Below are 15624 nucleotides of genomic sequence, written 5' to 3'. Positions count from 1 at the left end.
CCAAACTAATGACTTCACCAGGACTTCTCAAGACAAATACTGGGTTAATAAAGGACAGTCAGCTGCAAGATCCAGTGCAAGGATCCCCAGCAAGGGGATCCAACTTTATTCAGGCTATCATCTTTCAGGCATAACATACCCCTTCTCTCTAGGGAAATGAGTAATAACTGGGACCAGGGCCAGGATGTAGGCAAGCCTACAGTGTGTATAAGAAAGGAATAAACATTCTCTGACCTGTTACTCCAAAGAGAAAGGCACATGCAATAGTCCCTCTTAGCCAAGTTAATTATATGAACAGCTTCTGCCCTGCGGGAAAGTAATTGTACAGTATTAAACATCTATTTCAGATGCTTGCTTGAAAACATCCTCTGCCCCATGTCTTACAGATTTTGCTTTAAATCAGGTAACTCCTATATCCCCTATGGATGTATAGATCAGGGTGACTGCTAGACAGTGGAATGGGAACAGCAAAACAGTGATGTGGCCACAGATTTCCTGCTCCCTTTTACATCGGGTTTTTCCCCTGCTACTGGTTGTTCCTGCAGTTTTAGGTTTTCAAGTCAGTTAGAGATTATGCTGCTTCAACCTTAAGTGGGAAATCTTTATTTCAACATAAACAATATGTTGAAGCAGAAAATTTAAAAAAAAAACAACAAAACCAAAGCACACCCTGTCAGTTTTTACACTGAGAGGCCCAAGACTTAAGGCTCTCACATGTCTAAAAGCACACAGAAATTCATTCATGAAAGAGAGACTGAGTCTTAAGAGCACCATTCATGCAGAGACTGCAGGATTATGGTAGGCAAAGGCATGTGACATGCTGTGGACAGCAGGCCATCACAGAATTAAGTTAACTCAGCAAAGTTGGCTTTACTGGATTATATTTTTATTTTGGCAAAGAGTGAGTGCCATCCTATTTCTACTCTCATTTTAAGGGAGGAAGGAATAACTATAGAATAACTACTGCAATCGTCTACTCCCAGTTCAAGAGCAGCTTGCCAACTGGCCAATAACTGACTATATAGAAACACAGAAGTAGAAGGCTTTGCATCCAGAAAGAAAAGAAGTAAAAAACTGAATAAAATGGCTAAGGCTTGAAGACAGGTTTTTTTTGTTTGGTGGTTTGGGGTTTTTTTGTGTATAAATGAAAGATTGGATGAACAAATACATCTTTTGTTGTAGCACAAGCCAGGGTCTAGCCTAGCCCTCCTCCTATTTGCCAAACCCAGACCTTGAACGCTGCTGTGTTTGTCATGTCAAAATTACGAATAATTTTCCAGCTATTATACAAGAGCACAGGAATGTACAGTCTAAATCTGAAAGAAAATAAATAAATTTTAAAATAAATAAAAAGAAAAATAGCTTCAAGACTAGAATGACATTTTCAGTGGAAGCTGGAGGACAACTTGCCTTGACCGGAGAAGCCAAATGTGTACAGCTGACAAAAGGAAGGAGTTTGAGGCAGGCCAGCTGTTAAATCTGTCATCTTGGTTATCATTTTAACAGGTGAGTTCTCTACAGAAACTCAGTATCATAATTTGAAACACAATGCATTACATTCAATTCGGCTTGTGCACTTCAGCATGACAGTGCTATGGGAAGCACTACGGGCCAGGCAGCTACAGTCTGGTAAGATCTGTAGGTGCCAGCCAGCAATTCAATTAGTCTGCACAACAGGAAGCCTGAAAAGAGATGGTATCCCCCTAACGCTTGTGTGCTCCCCCTTTAGGTAAGCAACAAAAGAGTTCATCTGCATTTGGATAACCCATGGATATGTCTGCAAATTTCTAAACAGTACATCCAATAAATGTTCAGTATACTGAGATGGTGGCAATGGGAACAGATACTGGACTGTAGCAACACCCTGCTATGCAGACTATTTGCCAACACCATCATCAACACATCGTTAAGAGCAAGACTCATACCTTGATCCATTCTTAAAAGAGATTCTGAGATGCTGAACTTCTTACGACCTCTTAGAGACTCCTCAGGGAAGAGACACTAAGGTCAAGTATATTTCAGAGTTCTGCCTTCAGAAAGCAGGTGGCATACAGAGCACTAACAATAAATCTGAAACTCGGGGTTTTTGTTTTATATAACAAGTGTTACTCCCATCTAAGTGTTCGTTTCAGAGCTCCCACTCCTCCCACTTAATTCTTCAGGGGTGAGGAAACCCACTATCTTACATCTTGACACCATTTAAATGTTGCATTTACAATAAAACTTAGACCTAGAGAACTGAACCTATAACTTTTAAATGAAGAAATACAGCTGCAGAAAAAATAAACATTGGTAACTCAGAAAGATAACTGGATCGAGCAGTCATGGGAAAACAGCTGCTGGAGAGATAGCTCATAAGAAAAAGGCATGGAGAAAGAAGATCTCAAACAGCAGCCAAGTTTCATTTATTAAGAACAGGAAAGAAGCTAGAGCAACTATATTGTGTACCACTCCTCCCATCCCATGTAATTGGGAAAACTGATTATGAAGGGCAACCTCCTGAAGCAATGAACTTAAAACTGAGAAAATGAAGGAAGTCCAACTTCTATCTAAATAGCATAACTAAATACAGCCAAGCAGCTGTGGTGCAAACTAAGCTGGTTTTTGGCAAAGATACTTTGTCAAATACGTGTTGGCCTCTACAGCTGCATACTCCTGCAGTTTAGGAGGCTGCCAATAGGGAATACACACACACTGCCAGTGGTCTCTGGCATCAGTTCACCTAAGCACCAGTGTCCCTGAACTCTACATCACTACTAAGGTGATGTAGTTGGTAATTACCTCTGTGACTCCTTCCCCTTCTGAGCATTGCAGATACTGCTGTTCTACTTTCATAACCATTTACAGACCCCTCCGTAATTCATCAGAAAGCCGTGTTAATGACAACTCATCATGCATTTAGGTCCAGAAACAATGCTAAGAGCTACATCTGGAATCTCAGTTCTGCATCCCATTACGATGCTCATTACCACAGGCTCTGATTGTATCTCTGGGTGCTACTCTTAAAGCATCACAAAACACATTATCTTCTCCCAAAAACTATATGCTAGTTGCTATTTTACAGTTGGGAACTTTCTACCCACCCCACCTCCAAACTTCTCCTATAATCCCACACAGTCAGAGGCATTCACAGGCCTCCAGATCCATTTGATATTAACCCCAAATTGCTCTAGAACACAGGAATTTTTATTTTTCTGAAACAGACAACCTCCATAAGAATCTATACTAGAGCTTCTGGGACAGTGGTCAAAATAAACACAGAGATCAAGTCTTCAACTCTGCCTTTGTGTCTATGCAGTCACTAGCAATGGTCCTGCATTTCTGCCATAGTTTTACCTATGAGTGCCCAACAAAGCAGGTCTTTGGGAGCTACAAGTCACCCTGGGAGCACTATAACCTCCAGAAGAATAAGGGGACTTGTAGTCATACTCCTGGGGTTTCTCAGCACGACTCCATATCTAGTGTTCAAAAACGTAACCATTCCAAGTGCATACCACATTACTTCATGCATGGAAAGGGAAAGCATTAGTTTGACCCGTGCAACATTAGATTTTCCAGCAAAGTATAGCCGGAACCTAAAAACCTCCCTGAGATGCTTCCATGCAATTTGCCCACAAGTCAAGGCTTTGGTTTCCATAAAATGGAAAAAGCATTTGTGAAATTGGAACACGGGTCCTCCACCTGAGTTACATCACAGGACTGCAGGGTGCTTCAGGCAGTGCAGGGGCAACCAGTTCATTTGCTGGTGTCCAGTGCACACCTTAGGGGTCTCAACAGGGGGGCGAGCAGCTTTCATACATACACACCCCCCCACACACCCCCCCGCCTCATAAACTGACCGTCAGGCCCAGCCAGCAATTACAATGGAAGCAGATAGTTAAAAGTTCCAAGTGCCAACACCATGTGTCACAGAATTTTTTGTTGTGCTTTTGGTTGGTTGTTGTTAAACCTTTAGCATCTTCTAAGCTTCCTATTACAATGTTAACAGCAGGAGGGAGTCATCTGCAACCAGGCTGCCTTCTGGTAAGCTCTTTTTGAGCCAGATAGAAAGTAAAGCTCCCAGTTCACCCTTTCCTTCTCTCCCTTTTTCTAAATACGACTGCTTGCAAAATAAGAGTACTTGCAGAAATCAGTCAAACTGTGACATAAACATAGTCATACAAATGCACACCTCTGCATCCCTCCCCATGTACCAGTGACATGCCAGAACTATTACCTAAGGGCAAAATTATTCACATGCCCCCAAGATTGCTGTTCACTTACAGAAACTCTCAAGAGGTTGCAAAAGCTATCCACACATCACCAGACAAATACCACACCATCTGGCAGGGCAAGAAGGGAATATGGAGTCCTTACACACTCATAAGGGCACAGAACACAACCCCCCCCCACACACCTTGTTTTGTAGTTTACAGAAGTAGGCTGTAAAAGATCAGCAGTATTGCTTTCTTTGGGAGGAAGGCAAGGGTTCCCGAATGGAAATCTTTCTTTGTGGGGGGGAGGGGGCAAGACAAGCCCAAGGCCAGAGAAGCCACCTCTGGGATTTAGGCATGTGCTGGGAGGTAACAGTTAGGCTCACTTCTTCCCTCTCTTCAACCCTCACTACTTCCTTGTGTAGTCAATTTGCCCTTTTCGACCTCCCAGCCAGCAAAACTTTGTTGAGCAAGTCCTCAGAGGTTCAGCTGCCAGAAATACAAGGTGCTGCAGTTACTTTGTGGTATTTTCTTAGATTAGCAGTATTTTATTTTTCAATAAAGAAAGTAACATTTAAAATATCAAAGTCCCTCAATATAGACCATGAAGAACAAAAAGTGTTTCAAGTCTTCTGTGCCTTCCCACAAAAACCTGAGGTTCCTGCCTCCTTTGTGAACAGAAGATTGATAATATTTCTGCCAATACTGGTCTCATCTCTTAGGGAAAAACTGAGCACCAAATGTCAGGCTGAACTGGGGAATTTACTCCAGGAACAGGTACAGCTCAACTGCTTTTGTACTGGCCAAGCCACTGCTGACAAAACCACACCAATAGGATAACAAAGGTACACTGGGATCCAAGTGACTGCAGTCTGGCTCCAAGTTACACAGCCTTCCCCCTCCTCCCAGTGCCTCCCAGTGCATGTCAAGAGACAGGAGTTGATCCTAAGTGTTCTATCTACCTAAACATGGCTGAGTCCAGAAGAAGGACACAGCATGGACTTCAGTCTGGTGCAGGAGATGGATGCTACAGGTTGGCTATTGACCCCTGGCAGGCTGAATGCAATAGGGAGTGAATAGAGAAAAGAACAGGGCAAGTGACAAGATCAGCTCTTCCATCTGATGGCTCTGCTGACTCTCACATGCCTTCCATTTTCATCTCTTTTGGGACAACCAGAGTTATAGCCTTCTGGGGTTGTCATGCCTTACAGGGTACTTTTTTCCACAGGATATCCACTGGGAGGATCCTAAATATTTTTCCTAAAAAAGACAAATTAGGTACCATTCTGAGACTGCTGGAAAGGAAGGAAGGCTTCCCCAAGGCCTCTAGGCTTTTGCTGCAGTTCTAGAGCTACTGTTGGTGGCTCACTAGAACCCCTGGCTCCATTCCTGGCAATCCCATTCCCTGGTCCATTAGTCACAGCAAGCAGTTTCTTGTAGAAACTGTTACACCACACAAACCCTTCTGTTAGCAAGTCACCCCTTACAGATTATTAAGTAAAACACATTTCTAAGCAGCTAGCAGATCCAATCTAAAAGGCAACAAAACAACTAGCCCTGAAAGGACTAAACTGTTACTGAGAAATTTAAAAAAACTATTGTTTTGGTGTGAAGAGTATTGGCGTATACATCCCATGCTCCTTGGTAGCACTTAAACTAACCAAAAGCAGATAGCATTGCCCCTCTTTTCCAGCTCCTTGAAAATCTCACACAGGGACAAATAAACATGGGAGTTACTTTGGTTCCTGTAGCACAAAATCACCTCTGCTAAACAAGGCAGTGGAACGAGGCTCCCTTTAAGAGTTGCTAATGCCTGAATACACCTGGCAGCCCACCGGGAACACAGCTCAGGTTTGCAGAGACCCAGAAAATACCAACGCAAAAAACGCTCTGACTCTCTCATCCCTGCTTTTAGTAAGGGTCTGAGGGGAGAAAAGGACTTTTAGGGCATGACAAGGAAAAGGGTTTTCTTGCAAGCAGGTTGTGCAATCCAGAGCGTCAACTGCCATATTCAGAACAGCTTTTCTTTAGGGAAAGGGTACCAACACTAACTCTCTCTGAGGCTGGAGATCTCCAAGCCAAAGCTAGCCAGCAGGCAGAGATGGTCAGATGAACAAAAATGATTTGGTAAGCCATTTGCCATCAAGAGGACATCTTCAGAGAGAAGAGAAAGACGGCCAAGCAGCTTCAGGGCTCCATCCTTGTACAGCCTGCGACCTGACACAGAAAATGGAAAGAAACATCAATCAGAGATTGGCACTGTGGATTAACTCTATACACTCACAGAGGGATGCTTGTCAATACTTTCCTGTTCTTTCCCTGATAAATGAAGACAGCCTGCACAAACACTACATGCACCTTTGAGCCTAGATGTGAAAGCAGTGAGCATCCTACAATACTGCTGTTCATGGTTTCATATACCTGCAGGCATAGGAAGCAAGAACATGAAATTCGCCAGGTAGTTGCTTACATGAGAAGTTCCTTTCATGCTACTGTGCCCTAGCAATAGCTTCAGTTTTTCCCCTGAGGAGGAATTAATCTCTTCATTCATAACCAGTTCCCCGAATTTGATTCTGACATGACCCAAATCAGCTGCAAGAGAGTTCCTGGATACATTTACATGCAATCTTTCATCAAGACAATTCCTGTTTCAGGTAGCAGAGAGAAAGTGCCATTGTAAGGGAACCAGAGTCACCTCCTTCCAAGAACACCATATGGTCTCAGACAGACCAGAAGTCTTCCAGTCCAGTTCAAGTCCAAGCCTTGAACTCAGGATGCAGCACTGCCTGTTACCAGGAGCACAAGTAAGATATTTATACAGAAAAAAAAGAATCCATTCTGTTCTAGCTTCCTCAAAAGTCTACATGAACCTAAGCAGCCTCATTTTTTACACAGCAAAGATAAGCAGGGTCTTTGCATGGTACATGAGCAAATGTTACTTCCACCTTGTGTATTATTTCAAAGACACATCCTGTAGATCCACTCCAGCTTAATGAAATGCACTGCCCATCTGGCCTGTCTCACAGTCCTCTTCCAATGTCACAGGGATAAGCCCTGCGCTGCCACACTCACCCGCCTTGTTCTCCACAGGCTCTGCTGAGTAGAAAATGTAATCAACAGTGGCTCCAAGCCCCATGGGCATCGTTGTGACCTCTGGGCGTCCCCTCTGTGGCAGGAAGTGGCTGTAGACAGAGGTCAGGTTGAGGCCATGCTGGATAACACCTGAACACCTGCACATAAACAGTTACTGTTTACCAAGCAAGGAAAGAGAATTATGCCTTTTCAATACTGCACTCACAGCTGAATAGTCCCTTGCTGATGCAATTGTCTAAACTATTCCTACTTTGTGAGCACATAAAATCTTTCAGAACTATTCACTCCACTTACACCAAAGCAAGACAGACTGTGACCTTCCTTTGTCTTCAATACCCAGTCCTGTATATGTCTATGCCCTTCATTCTCTATCTCACCAACACAATGCTGACATAGCAGCACCCAGTTGCTGGGACAGTCCTGGGTGGATCTAGCTCTTCCAGATAGCCCTCCTTCCTCTCTTTCACTCACATTTATTTCAATCTTTACTTCAGCCAGATTTTCAGTGTTGAGGAAAACAAGGCTGAGTTTGAAGACTGGGGCCATTGAAGGTGCACCAAGTTACCTTGGGATGAATGGCTGGGGATCAGGGTCTTTCACCATGGCAGCAGGCTTGGGCCAGTGTGCAGGGCGGTCTGCAAAGGAGCAAAGAGATTCCAACCAGACCTACACAGATCCCAGAACACGCTGCTCATCCCAAGTCTGAGAAGCTTCTCCTGAAAACAAATTAATCTTTTTGCCCAAGAAGAGCAGATAGCTTCCAGTCACAAGCGTCTTAAAGGAAAATACCCAAAGGAAACACCAGCTGTAAGACTAACAGGAACATCCTTAGAGCAGATTAGTGCAAAAAACTGAGAAGTCATATTCTGTCCTGCTGAGGACACGTCCTTAAAGCATTTAATATTATCAAAGTTCAGGGTATTTCAATCTTTGCTCTCAAAGAAAGCTTGCTTGTCTTAGCCTACAGCCTACTCAAAGGGTGTCTAGAAAGGCAGAACAGAAATGGAGAAAGCAGAACCAGCCACGCCACAAGGCCCAGAGGTGCAGCAATGTCTACTGGGTACCAGCTTCCAGAGACATCTATATTGTGGCCATTGTGTATCATTACAGTCTTCACGTTGTTCTCCACCACCAAAATCTTGAAGCAGAAAAAAGAAATATATGTATGTGCTTCAGCTTAAAAGAATTTTATAAGAAACAGCCTCAAAAAGAAGCTGAATCTCAGTGTGTATGAGGGAGGTAAGAGTGTACTTCTCTGAGCTCTCATAGAACCTAATCACAGTCACAGAAGGCACCTTCTGCCTTTCCTTTTCCTTACCAGGCATTACCTCTACCTCATGTTTTCTTTGAAATCATAGAATAGTACAACTATAGAATGGCCTGGGTTGGAAGGGACCTTAAAGATCATCTAGTTTCATCCCCCCATCCCACAGGCAAGGATGTCACCCACTACATCAGGCTGCCCAGGGCCCCATCCAACCTGGCCTTGAACATTTTCCAGGGATGTGGTATCCACAACTTCTCTGGGCAACCTGGCCCAGTGCCTTACCAACTTCTATGTAAATAAGGTAGTAAGGCATTTAGGAAGTTTAAAACCATTTCCCCTTGTCCCATCACTATATGCCTGTGTAAAGAGTCACCATCCCTCTTTTTTTATAAGCCCCCTTTAAGTACTGGAAGGCCACGATGAGGCCTCAGTGGGGCCTTCTCTTCTCCAGTCGCAACCCTCTCAGTCTGTCCTCAGAGGAGAGGTGCTCCATTGAGATAGGGGCGTTACAAGCTGAAAAGTCTCCTGTTAATACCTGGTTTAGCATCTGTCACACCTTCCAAGAGGACCAGCTGTGGTGGTCGCTCACAGGCAACATCGCAAAAGCGGAACTGGAGCAGGAAGTCACGGCTGTATTCACGTCTCCCTGCAGAGAAAAGTACAGGTTAAAAGAAGAAAGTAATTGCAGCAAAGTCACATCCCTAGGGAACATCTACATGTATTTTAGACCTTTGGGCCTCTTAGACCTCTTTGGTTTTAGAGTGGCTTTTGTGCCCAAGCACCCTGATACCATGAGAACAGAAATCACCTAATAACCTACATAGAACAGAAGAGATGTGTAAAAGTAGAAGCACTGAGCACAGCTACTGCTATCCCTTTACGAATGCAACAGTTATGGTCAGTACCAATTATAAATGTCCTCTCTGAGACACCACAAGTTCAAGGGACTTTCAAGCAGATCAGTTAGTGTGTAACTCAAGGAAATGTCTGCTGAAAAAGAAAACATTTCTGGAGATCAGGCTGAATACAAGTTCTACATTCAAGATTTTAAAAAAAGCTGTTTTGTGTGGGCTCCATTTTTTTAATCCTCTCTATGGATGCAGAGAACAGACATGAGTGTAACTGGGTCTTAGGAATGATTTCTTAACAGTGGTTTGCAAATACGATCCAAAACCATACCCCCAAACACCTGCAGATGAAAGCTGTGCCTGCTGAACATAGTTTACAACTGCACAAAAGCCTAAGTCTGGGAATATGAGAGAGACACATAGAGCAATTGTTACTGGTAGAGGAACATTCAGCTCCTGACTAGAGAAAGAAAACAGTAGAAATGAGGCTACAGCAATAGATTCTGAAAAAATTGTATTTAATTCATATACCAAGTAGAAGGGGAGAATCTTTGTTGAGTGCCTCATGCACTCAGAGAGACAGCAAGACCCACAAACTGCCCATCCTCAGCAAACTCATGTTGTCAGTGCATACTGGAGCTCACCAAGTTTCTTTGGCTGGCACAGGGTAACATACTGGCACTTGTCTGTTACACCCAGTGACCTTGGCCACAGTGGGGCCAGCAGTTTCCGTGAATACAATTGTTGGGAAAAGTCTTCCTGACCAGACACCTGCAAGAAGGCCAGAAAAGGAGTGCAACCATCAGTGACACAAAGCAGAACTTCTGCAAGATGTAGAAAATGTACACATACACACTTGTCAAGAGCAAGACAGGAGAATGCCCTCATAGAAAGGCACGAACTAAGCCATTCAGAGTATGGTGCAGGCATAATAAACCTTCAGCTGCAGGGGACAGATACAATTAGATAAAAGTCACCTGACGAGATACTTTACAGGCATCTTACTGGAGTGATGATTTAGCTTGAAAGCCAACCATGTATTTGATCACAGACACACAGTAAGACATAACCACAGGAGACTCTAGCATAGGTACCCACTTCAAACTTTTTTCAGAACAAACATCCATGTAAAATTTCAGTAAGTCTTGGTGGAGTTGCACTTCCCTACACTTCCAGTCACCCAGGCATAACAACTCCATAGGAAAGGGAAAAAAAGACTTGAAATTAAGTGGTCTATTATCACAAGCCTGCCTCAAGAGAAACCAAAAGAGCAGTGGTGGAAACAAAAGGCACACACTTGTCTGCTTCTTTCCCCTGCAGTGCTGGAGACATTGGGGAAGATTGCTGAAGAACTTTATTCAGTATTAAGACTATTTCCTCACAAGAGAAAGAATGCAGCCATGCATTTCTCTAGCAGCATGCAATAAAAAGCTATCCAATCCCAGTTCTGGCTGGCAACTACCTTCCAGGCTGGCATCCCATGGTAGGAAAGTTCACCATTTCGGATGAATTTGTAGAGTGGAGAATCAGGTACAGAGTTCAGGTCTCCACACAAGATGACAGGATAGTAGCTGCCTTCAGTAGTTCTTGCAATTTTGTCAATCTCTGCTAGCAGCAAGGCCACCTGAGCCAGTTTGATATCTCCTCGACGGGGATTGAACAACACATGAGTGTTGGCCACACACAAAGGACTGACTGCCTTCAGACCTAGGCCCTCTGGGAGCACAGGCTGTAGCAGCAGCACCAAGCCCACATTATCCCGGTTGAGGACGTCCAGACCAGGCCGGAAGTATTCTATGGGGCTGAGGCTGATCAGCTGGAACCTGCTGTGCTTATAGCACACCGCACATCCATCTGTCTTCGTCCCGGTTCTGCGCTTATAGAAGCATGCAAAGCCTGAAAAGAAACCGTCACCTATTAAAAGGCTTATCCAGTCACTACCTCAGACTCAGCAAGTCTGCATAGAAAAGGTTCTTACTACATTTGGGTACAGCAATATACCCAATTCTGTTCCAATAATCATCCTTTATTATTAATCATTGAGGGTATTTTCTCTCTCCGTGTCCTCCTAGGGCCTCTGTTTTGTTACTCTGATCATTCAACTCAGAAACATCAATTGCAAAAGAAAGGATAAAGGTCTAGGAAGCTAGTTCAGAAGCAGGGCCAGCAGCCACCTGGCACACAGGAATAGGTCTCTTGAAACTGAGTGCTTTGAAGACGTTAAGCAGAAAGCACTGCTTGGCCAGTCCCATGAGCTGATGTACAGACCCACAAAAGCAGGACATACCCATCTCCTTGAATGTTGGTTCCAGTTGCTCCCAGTAATGGTTCTCTTGTACCTCTTGGAGACACAGAACCTGGAAGGAAGGCAGAGACCTCACTCACTCCGCAAGTATTTTACTAGTTACCTTTTCTGGGGGAAGGAAGAAAGTGGAAAAGTACACTCACATACCAACCCTCCAACCAGAAATGTCATCACTGCAACTCTGTCCTGTACTTTCTAGATGAAGAGCAATGACTTTCTGGGTCACATTAGCTTATCATTCAGTTTTCCAGTGATGAGGCAAAAGATCCTTCATCCCACAAAGAGGACTCAAAGAATAGAGAAATTCATGGAGTCCTCTTCTATGCAGGCTTCCCCTCCTGTGCTGCCTTAGAAAACTGGTCCTTCTTCCTCTACTTCTGCTGTTTATAGAAGTTAAGCCCTGCTATCAAAGTATGACTAGTTTCTACAATCAAAGCAAGACAGACACCAAAAAAAGGGTCTGTGAAAGTCCTCAAACACTCTCAGAGCAATCAGTGCTCAGTTACCAAGCAGGTAGCATCTTCCTAGGACTTGCCCCCATCTTTTTCTTTTCTTAATACTGTTAGATCAAACAAGGAATTCACATTCTGGTGACACTGAGTAGGGAGGGCTCAGTCACACTTACGTCAGGATCCCAGTGCTGGATCTCCTGCAAAAGGTTTGGAAGGCGGTAGTTCCAGTTCAGGATGTCCGGATGACAGTGTACATAGAGATCAAGGCCCTGCTCAACCAGGTCCTGGGCAAGGATGTTGTAAGACATGACTCGAAATTCAAATAGAGGAGTGGTTTTTGAGACCTGCTCTAAGACACAGGGCTGGACAGAAAGATCCTCCCAGTCTCTCCATAAGATCTCTATATACAAGAGACAAAAAACAAAGTTACAGGCACACTGGGTACCTTGCTGATATTTTGGTTCCCCTGGGACCCAGAAAATAGCCATTCTCAGTCCCTAAGCTAAGGGCACTCTAGCTTCTCAGCAAACCCTCACCCACTCTGGTTTTCAGATGCTCTCTCTGGATACCTTTGGATAGTTGTCTGCAGGGACAGCATAACAAATGACCAGAGTCAAGCATCCTGGAACACCAGACACACTTTTTTGGCGTTTTTTAGAGTATAAACCCAGCACTTGGCTAAGGAACATATACTGATATTCAGACCAGACAGTCTAACAGCACAGAAACCACTAGCTGTGACCAGCCCCTCCTCAGCAAAAACTCACTTTACAGTTTTCACTAGCAGATCCTGTCAATTCTGCAGGGACAATCAATGTCTTAGTGACAGCAAGCCCAAACACAGTAACCTGACCACATTCACTACAAATGCCAATCCCAAGCTAAATATCAGATTCAGAGCCATTACTGACCATGGTAGGGCACCTCTGTTGGGACAGGATAAAATGGCACCGCATCCTGAATGGGCCGGGCTGGGAGCACTGGTGGCACTGTCTCTGCATCACACGCTAAACTCCAGGCCAGCACAGCTGGGTCATCATTCAGCACTTCCACGTTGATACCAGCACAGCCAGCTGTCTGGTGATCTGTCTGTGGCACCACAGCTGCCCAAGGGGCACTGCCTCCTACAGTCACTGTTTCCTCTGCTGGTAATCTTGCCAGTTCAGCCACTGCATGATCTTGCAGTTCTGAAGAAGCCAAAGCATTTAGCTCTGAGAGCTGCTGATCAGCACACCGGGTGACTTCTGGAGATGTATTCAGGTCACTGAGGCTAGTCATCAATAGCTCTGAACCTTCAAACCAGTCACTAGTGAGTGTAACTGACACTTTCCTCACTGCTGGAACACTCTCACTGGCTGGCAAATTCTCTACTCCTTCCTCCAGCCACTGCTGGAGAAGGGCTTCTTGCTCTTCTGGGACTGATGTTCCTCTGGTGGCAGCAAAGACACCTTCTATCTGGGTGGACGGGCTCTTCGCCAGAAGCACATTCTTTCGACAGGTAAAGAAAGCATCTGTCATTTAAAAACAAAATCAAAATAAGACAGCCAGAAATGCTTACTCGCTCATTCTTGTCTGATTCCAATTGCTATAACTCTGTGCAATACAACCATTCACTATAGCAATCCAAACAAATTACTTCTCTGAGGAAAAACAGTTACAGTCTAAGTAACTTCCCCTGCCTCCTCCAGGATGCTAAGCCACAGTCCACGTCCAGTTAAATTAGTCCAAGTCACTGAAACTGCACACAACAGCAATGGCTTTATCAAATCCAGGGAATGCAATTCTAACTCATGCAGCACCACAGACGGCCAAGCTGAAAGGCTTTGTGGAAACTATCAGCTCTCAGCAATATATGTAAAGGCACAGTCTGTAAAAGTTAGCTGATCAGGTGCATGGGCTAAGAAACCAAGGTCTTGTAGATCACCACTTGGAGCAAGCTTCTTTCCAGGGACTGAGTAAGAAATAGCAGTCAGCTAAGAGAATAAAATATATCACAAGAATATGTTGTAGAAGAAAAACCATTCTGTTACTAAGAGATGAAAAATGAAGACACAGAGGAACCAACAAATGCCTGATTAGAGAGAGTATATGCACAGAAGTAGTCCTGGTGAGAATTACAGATCACTTGATGACTAATGTGGCAAAAAAATAAAACCACTTTAAACTGCTTTTAATGTAACACTTGAATATACCAATATTTGTGCAGTAAAGTAGAAAAAGACAGAGACTCCTTTCACTTGCATCTATACAAGAGATGGCATTTGCATTTTGCTATGAATTCTGCACAGACACTCGTCCCTACTGTTAACTAGTAATTTCTGCTGATTACATATCACTTTTTTTCTCTGCATCCCTGTCAGTCAGCCATAGCAGTAACATACTATGTCAGCAACATCCATGTATAGTTTTACTATATATTTTGTGTCAAAGTTTTCTGTATGTGCCAGGAACACAGCTTTAATAACCATACTTCTCTCTGTCGGTTTGTAATTAAGTTCATGAATGTCAGAAACACCAATGCACCAAGGTAATGCTGCCACACACCACTGGCATGAAGAGTGCTTACAAGAGCCTGTTAATACACAATAGCAGCTAAATTTGAGATGAGTCAGCTCGCTGCTTGCTATGAAAAAACACAGCATGCCAGTCCAGTAGTTGCTACAGGGCCGGGGACAGATTCAGGCTGGAGGGTGGCTTTACATCAGCTCAGTAACCAGAAACTGTGAAGCAGCAGCAGGATCTAGGAAACTAAGTGAAATAGCGATGCACACAAAACAGAAGTCCATCCATGAAATCACCCGCAGGTCCTTGGAGGATCACAGATCTCTGAGCAGCCCATCTCCAAGGGTGTCCCCAAGCCTGGAGAGCAGGTTCGGGGCAGCAGGTAGAGCCCCTACGCAAAGCGCAGTCTGCCTCTGCAGCACAACAGCCGGCAGCTGTTCCCTCCAAACACGCAGTTCCCCGCGCTGCCCGTGGCCAGCAGCCCAGGCCCCACCTGCCCAGGGCCAGAGCCTCGGGGAGTTCCGGGGCAGCCGGGCCGACCCTGGCCGCCGGGCCGCACCCCTACCTCCCGGCCGGGGCGGGGGACGGCGAGGGACATCCCCGCCCCTCCGGGCCACCCCGCCAGCTCCCCTGCCCCCGCCGCCGCCCGCCCGGGGCCGGGTTACCTCGGAGGGCCTGGAGGAGCCGCGCCGCCGGCAGCAGCACATAGCAGAGCACGGTGCCGATCATGCCGCCCGGCCCGGCCTCCACCGCCCCCGGCCCGGCCCCGCCGCCGCGCCGGCCCCGCCTCAGCTACGGCCTCACGGCGCGGGCTCGGCGGAGCCCGGCGTGCCCAGGCACTCACCGCGTCGGGACCCCGGGGCTGGCAGCCGGCTCGGGCCTGGCGCTCCCCGAGCGCCGCTCCAGGACCGCCTGCTCCCGGGAGGCCGCAGTCCGTGGAGGGACGGCCCCGGCCGGGGTGGGG

The 15624-nt window shown here is 45.4% G+C and overlaps 1 protein-coding gene across 3 annotated transcripts; it reads right to left on the bottom strand.

Annotated features, from left to right (window-relative positions):
- Window positions 1–70: 70 nt before the first annotated feature.
- On the bottom strand, window positions 71–15624 carry ANGEL1 (angel homolog 1). 3 transcript variants are annotated; one of them, XM_039553469.1, is made up of 10 exons: window positions 15505–15624; window positions 13070–13669; window positions 12332–12558; window positions 11689–11758; window positions 10864–11297; window positions 10046–10172; window positions 9089–9199; window positions 7852–7921; window positions 7266–7423; window positions 71–6410 (listed from the first exon to the last, which is right to left on the bottom strand). In XM_039553469.1, exons 2-10 carry the CDS (start codon window positions 13434–13436, stop codon window positions 6241–6243), a joined length of 1734 nt encoding a protein of 577 aa, XP_039409403.1. In that variant the 5' UTR covers window positions 13437–13669; window positions 15505–15624; the 3' UTR covers window positions 71–6240. The 3 variants fall into 3 exon arrangements, with proteins under 3 accessions (XP_039409403.1, XP_039409401.1, XP_039409402.1); XM_039553467.1 differs by lacking the exon at window positions 15505–15624 and adding an exon at window positions 15326–15430; XM_039553468.1 differs by lacking the exons at window positions 71–6410; window positions 7852–7921; window positions 15505–15624 and adding an exon at window positions 15326–15430 and having other exon boundaries at window positions 7302–7423.

This window comes from Corvus cornix, chromosome 5 (assembly GCF_000738735.6).
Source record: "Corvus cornix cornix isolate S_Up_H32 chromosome 5, ASM73873v5, whole genome shotgun sequence".
NCBI classification, from domain to species: Eukaryota; Metazoa; Chordata; class Aves; order Passeriformes; family Corvidae; genus Corvus; species Corvus cornix.
Note: the sequence above shows the minus strand (reverse complement) of the source record. Positions and strands in the feature narration are given on the sequence as shown.